Genomic DNA, 6,410 nt, shown 5'->3' on the forward strand with positions numbered 1-6,410 from the left:
AAGCTGTTGTTTCTAAGGCTGGAAAGGGGAGCCACAAGTGACTTCTCACTCAACAGAAGGAAAGATGGCAATTCCCACTTCCACCATCTCCTTTTCTTTCCCATAAATTGAGGTAAGGAAAGTGATTTCTAGGTGATCAGACAGGGAGATTGATCTGAACGGATTCCATTTTGTTGGACTTCTGAGCTTGGTAAACCTTCTTCATCCAGAGTAGGTTAATCTCCTGGGGCCGCATCAAACCTAAGCCTGCTTGCTCAGCACTTACAATATGCCATAACATCATTATATTATAGGAGATAATACAGAAATAGAGAATGTACTGAAGACTTTAAGGAGGTATAATTCACCTTTTAATATTTTTTTCCAAAGGAAAAGGGTGCTCCATGGAGTATGAAGTGGCCAAGGGCCGGAAAACAGCTTCAGAGGCCGAATTGTCGCCTTGGGAGACTAGAGAGGTCTCCAGTTTGATCCTGCTCTGCTCCCTCTTATATTTTAATGTTAAGGGGAGAGGCTGTGTTGCTGAGGTAGAAAATCTAATCCCACTTACTGTACTTTGGGGATCTTTTTGTGTATTTAGCCCTCATTTGGGATTTGTGGAGGAGCAAAAAAGAAAGCATCCCCAATCTAGATGCTTTCTTTTTTGCTCCCCCACAAATCCCAAGAGGGGCTACATACCCAAAACGCACCAGAACCTGTCTGACCTTGGAAGCTAAGCAGAGACAGCTATGGAAAGACAACCAATGAAGACCAGGCTATGTTTTTGAGAAAGGAACTGGCCAAACCACATTTGAGGAGTCCATGCCTAAACCCCATGAAATTAATGGGGCTGCCATAAATCAACAGGTGACTTGAAGGTTTATGCTCACAGACACACAGATTCCAAAGCACCCTCACTTTCATGGCTAGTGATTTCCGCTTCACACCGCTGTGATCGCTTCCTTTGTCAGACTCCTCCTCGCTCTCTGCCTTCTCTGTGGTCACTCCCACCACATCAACTGCTGCGGCTGGGGCAGACTCTTCCTCCTCTGCGCCATCGCTACCGCCTCCTCCTCCTCCTCCGCCACCGCCTCCTCCTCCTCCAATGTGTGCAATACCTTCAACATCAACTTCACTATCGGACGAACTCACCGGCTGTTTTGGGAAAAGGAGGAAAAGAGACAAATTATTAGACCCTTTGCACATCTGCATTCACTTTTTGCACAATTTTGCAAAGAACCGGGGAGGGGGGGGGGGGAATCTGGCCATAGAAAGCTATAAGGAAGTCAGCATATGCAATGTTTGGAAAAGAGATGGGGGCTAGGAATCTAATTTCCCCTTGAGGAACCCCTTGTGGACCTTATCCCCCTCATTGTGCCCAAATATCTCTGTTCTTCTTTGCAGTCCCTCTCAAAATGGTGACAGGAAGTGGTATAATTTCCTTCCACCCTTTTGAGAAGGACTGGAGCGGGAAACGGAAGAAACTATTAATAAGATATTCCACATTGTAGGCATTGGTTACTAAAATATTTTTACAGACACCGGAGTGGGGTTTTTGAAATGTATGTGGTAATATTTAGTATTTAGTGATTATTTATTATATCACTTGTATGGTGTTATCAACCATAAAATCAATAAATGAAAGAGCAAAAAAAAAAAGAGGGAATAGGGATATGGGGGTGGTGGGGGTAGCAAAGGGTACTAAGGTGCTTGTAGGGGCAAGATAGTGTATCTTCAACATTTTCAGACTTTTGAGGGTGGTTCCGATGAGTTTCAGTGTAAAATTTGCCAAAATTGTGTGCCAACCATTTGAAAAAATTCTGGAAGGGGAGCTTTGGGGCCATGAAAATGGAAGCAAAGGGCCTGTATGTGGTCCACAAGATGCACTCTGCCCACCCCTGGGCTAGAGTGGTCAGTGATTAAAAATAAACATATCAAGGTTGAAATATATGCTCAAATACAAATATGTGAACATGAGCTAACACACTGCCGGACAGGATTTCCTCCTTTTAGGGGGCACAATCCCTTCATTCAAAGAACAGAAGTGGGAGCAATTGTAACCTTCCCACATTCGCTGATCCAATGCCACTTACCGGAGGAGCACTGTAACTGGCGTGAGGGTTGTTCTGGATTTCCCACAATCCTTCGTTGAAACCTTTCCGCTTGTTGGGCTTCCCATATTTGTCCTTGTATTTGTCATAAGGGAAGAGGTCCTTGGGGCCCAAGAAAGCCCTGGCGGGTGGAGAGAAGGCAAACAATAAGGATCAGAGAAGGAAAAAGCTTCCAAGAAGGTGGATTAATGCCCACCCCATAGATTCCCGCGGGAGAAAACTTACGTCTCATGGGTTCCAAAGAAGAATATTGGGTATTTGTTGGGTGGGGGCTTCACAGCACCATCAATTATGTCATCAATCTGAAATAAGAGCAAGAGAGGGTCAGCCAGAGGTGGTAGCATCTGGTGTAGTGGTTAGAGCAAGGCTTCTCACATTTGAGTCTTCGTATCTTTTGGACTTCAACTCCCAGAACCGCTCAACCATGGGCAATATTGGCTGGTGTTTCTGGGAACCAAAGTCCAATAGCTGGAGGACCAAAAGTTGAGAGTCAGTATCTCTCCACCTGCTGAAATAACTGACCAACTAGTGAGCCAGTGTGGTGTAGTAGCTTGAGCGTTGGCCTCTTGGAGACCAGAGTTCGAATGCCCACTCAGCCATGGTGACCATGGGCAAATCGTACTCTCTCAGCTCCAGAGGAAGGCAAGGACAAGCTCCCTCTGAACAAATTTGGCAAAGAAAATCCCATTATAGGTTCACCGTAAGTCAGAAATGACTTGAAGGTGCATAACAACTGGCAAGGGGAAAATATAATTAAACTATCAATGGAATAAAAAGCAGTTCAAGACACGACCATTAAAAAGAAAAGCAGCAAATATCGACAATGAAGCATATTATGAGAAGCCCCTTTCTCCCTGAGCAGCTAGGACCTAGAACAGGGGTTCCCAAACTCTGGTCCTCCAGGTGTTTTGGACTTCAGCTCCCAGAATTCCTAACTGTTGGCCAAGATACCTGGGGCTTCTGGGAGCTGAAGTCCAAAACACCTGGAGGACAAAGGTTTGGGAATCGCTGCCCTGGAACGTCTGCTGATGGGAAAGGGGGGGGAGGTCTTCATCTGCCTATGGAAGGATAGCAAGGAGGGCACCAGTCTAACCTCTCTGGGGAAGGGTTTCTAGAGCCTGGGAGCATCCTCTGAGAAGGCTTTGTCTCCCATATTCCCACCAAATGTACCTGTGAGGGTGGTGGGACAGAAAGAAGGGGGCCTGAAGATAACCTGGCAAGAGAGATGGCAAATATGTAGGGCCAGTCCCACACAAACACCTGAGAGATGGGAAAGTCCAACTCTTCCTCCTCCATTCATCCGAGAGTGCTGCCATCAACTGAACAAAGCAGTTTCCACTTGCGCAGGTATCAACTGGAGCTCATCAAAATGGCAGGACACACAGGAAGGCCAACCTCATGAAGAATCTCAGATTGAGTAAAAGGCAATACTCCCCTTTCTACGCTACATAAATGAAGAGTTCAAGAATGCTTGACCCTCCAGATTGCATTTCTCAGAAGCTATAGCCAGCAGAGTAAAGAATGGAGAGAGTTACAGGTCATCAACACTTGGACCTATATTGCTAGACCCTGAGCCAGCAGCTTCTGCAACAGAGCAGCAAACATTTAAGGCTGACTACTCCGCAAGTGGAGCCAACATGGTGTAGTAGTTTGACTGGCGGATGATGACTCTGGAGACCAGGGTTCAAGTCTCAGCTTGGCTATGAAACTAACAGGGTGACTTTGGGCAAGTCATATGCTCTCAGCCTCAGGGGAAGGTAATGCCCAAACCTCATCTGAACCAAGCTTGCCAAGAAAGCCCCAGGATGCAGTTGCCTTGAGTCAGAAACGACTTGAGGGCATGCAAAACCCATAAGCAAAGGGAGGAGATGTGTGGCCTTCGCTTGCAACTGTGGTTGGCACCTTCAGAGGTATGGTGGCATGGAAGTGTGTGGAACATATACATGTGGGACCCTTGGTTTGGGAAGAAGTGGGCTTTTCCCATGTTAATGGTGGAGTCAGTTTGTGTGTTGTATTGTGTTGAATGCGGGCAGCCTGGAGGAATGTAGCTGCAGGCGAAACGTCAGGAATAAATCCCTCTAGATCCAGAATGTAGAAAGCCCCACAGAAAAGTATGGATGCCAGCCGTGAAAGCCGTCGACTTCACATAAGACACATTATATTTTCATATACCCTTTGCATGGGGAAACGTTAGGCTTGTTGAGACAGAACCGTGTTTTGTTTTAGCCTTGTTGCAAAGCTCCTTGCTGGGAGCAAATCAAGATATAAAGAGAGAAACGGTGCGTATTTGTCTAGGCACAACATGCACATAGGCCAGGGACTTCCCTCTCTTGCTAATGAGGGACAGGCAGAGCCTGTCCCAAAATCTATATATTCATACTTCCCTAGTCTCAAGATACTTTTGCAATAACGCCAAATATTAAAAGGTAGCTCTTACAGCACAAATAAAAGGAGCCGTAAAAGAGGGCCCCGATCAAGTCCCTATCAATCTATAGATAGAGAATATAAACACATATAAATAGAGGAGGATATCTATATATTGAAGATATGGAAGAGAGGTATAACTAAAGAAGCCAAAGGAAGGAGAACCAGAAAAGGCAAAAGAAGATCTCTCCAAACTCTCACTATAAATTATCCCCTTAACAACAAATACTTTACTAATGATTCATTTCTTCATTCATTGGATTTGTAAGCCGCCTTCCTTTCAGAAAAGGGGCCCCAGGCAAGCCTTTAAACCCAGATCAAAGCCCCAGTAACCATTGCCAAGCATTGCCAATTCAGGTATTTGTTTTGCTTGCTGGATCTGTAAGCCACCTTTCTCTTAGAAAAGGGACCCCAGGCGGCTTACAAGACTTTTGAATCACAGACAAAGCTCTAATAACCAACGTCAAAACTTGCAAAAATCGCCTATTTGGCTTTTGTAAGCCGCCTTCCTCCCAGGAAAAAAGTGCCTCAGGCGGCTGCTCACAAGACCTTGAATCAAGATCAAAGCTCTCCTCATTCAATGCCAAAGCCTGAGAAAATGGCCTGTTTGTTTGTTTGTCTATTGGGTCTGTAAGCCGCCTTTCTCCCAGGAAAATGGGACCCCCAGGCGGCTTACAAGACTTTGAATCACAGCCAAGGCTCTATTAATCAATGTCAAAGCTTGCAAAAATAACACATTTGGTTATTTCTTGGGTTTGTAAGCCGCCTTTCTCCTAAAAAAAAAAGGGACCCCAGGCGGTTTACTGTACAAGACTTTGAATCACAATGAAAGCCTTTAAATCACACCTAAAGCTAGAGCAATGCCAAAGCTTGCAAAAATGACCTGTCTGTTTGTTTGTTGGGTTTGTAAGCCGCCTTTCTCCCTCTCCCCGCAAAAAAGGGAGCCCCAGGCGGCTTGCAAGGAGCCCCTCCCTTCTTCCCCTTGGGAGGCAGGCGAGTCACGTGGGGCGCGGAGGGAGGGTTGGCGGGAGATGGGAAGAGCGGAGGGGGCTGTTGCTAGGGAGGGGGCGTTGCTAGGGGTGGTTGCTAGGCGACGGGGCTGTTCCCTCCCCTCCTCCCCCCGCTGTGCCCAGCCTCCCTCTTCCCCTCGCCCTCCGTGACTCACTCGGGCCGGCCAGTGCGGGTAGCCCTTCATCTTGGCGAAGACCAAGTCTCCGGCTTTGAAGCCGTGCGGCATGGCTGCAGCGGCGGCTGAGGCAGGAGCGACCAGGCCCCGAGCGCCAGCACCAGGCCGCAGGCTTTTCGCCAGGGAACCCGCGAGGGGGCGTGGCCGCCGGCCGCTGGAAGAGAGCGGCAAGGCGGGACCAATGGGGGAAAGGGAGGGGCGGGCGCTCGGCTTGGTGGCCGTCCATTGGTCACAGAACGCGTCGCTTCGTTCGCTCCTTGTGACGTCGGCGGGGTTGATTGGTGGAGCTCATTCGCTGGGCCCGCCCACTGTTCCTTCTCGCGCCTTCATTGGCTGCTCTCGATTGTCTCTCGGGCGCGCTCTCATTGGCTGCTCCGGTCAAGGTTCTTATTTCTCTCGCGCGTCCTCATTGGTGGATCTTTCACCTCTCGCTCTCTCGCGTGTTCTTATTGGCTGCTCGCTGTTCTCTCTCTCGTGCCCTCATTGGCTGCTCCGGCCACGTTTCTATTTTTTCTCCTGCGTCTTCATTGGCTGGCCTTTTTCCCCTCTCGCTCTCTCGCGTGTTCTTATTGGCCGGACAGCCCCGCGCGCTCCGCCTCTCCCCCTGGTCACCCAATGAGAGGAAAGCTGGGGATAAAATGGGTGGGCGGCCATTTCGCGGAGGGATGAGAGAGAGAGAGAGAGAGAGAAAAAGGGGGAGGGGCGTGGCCTAA

General features: G+C 48.3%; 1 protein-coding gene across 2 annotated transcripts in view; it reads right to left on the reverse strand.

Moving 5' to 3' along the window:
• HDGFL2 (HDGF like 2) overlaps nt 1-5,852 on the reverse strand; it is a 14,843-nt gene extending 8,991 nt beyond the window's left edge. For both annotated transcript variants that reach the window (XM_042480461.1, XM_042480460.1), the window contains exons 1-4: nt 5,677-5,852; nt 2,313-2,389; nt 2,070-2,208; nt 895-1,131 (exon numbers count right to left, since the gene is read on the reverse strand). In XM_042480461.1, coding sequence (XP_042336395.1) covers nt 895-1,131; nt 2,070-2,208; nt 2,313-2,389; nt 5,677-5,748 — 525 coding nt within the window. In that variant the 5' untranslated portion in view covers nt 5,749-5,852. The remainder of the gene's footprint in view (nt 1-894; nt 1,132-2,069; nt 2,209-2,312; nt 2,390-5,676) is intronic.
• Between the last annotated feature and the right edge of the window lie 558 nt (nt 5,853-6,410).

The sequence above is a fragment of the Sceloporus undulatus genome, chromosome 7 (genome assembly GCF_019175285.1).
Source record: "Sceloporus undulatus isolate JIND9_A2432 ecotype Alabama chromosome 7, SceUnd_v1.1, whole genome shotgun sequence".
Lineage (NCBI taxonomy): Eukaryota > Metazoa > Chordata > Lepidosauria > Squamata > Phrynosomatidae > Sceloporus > Sceloporus undulatus.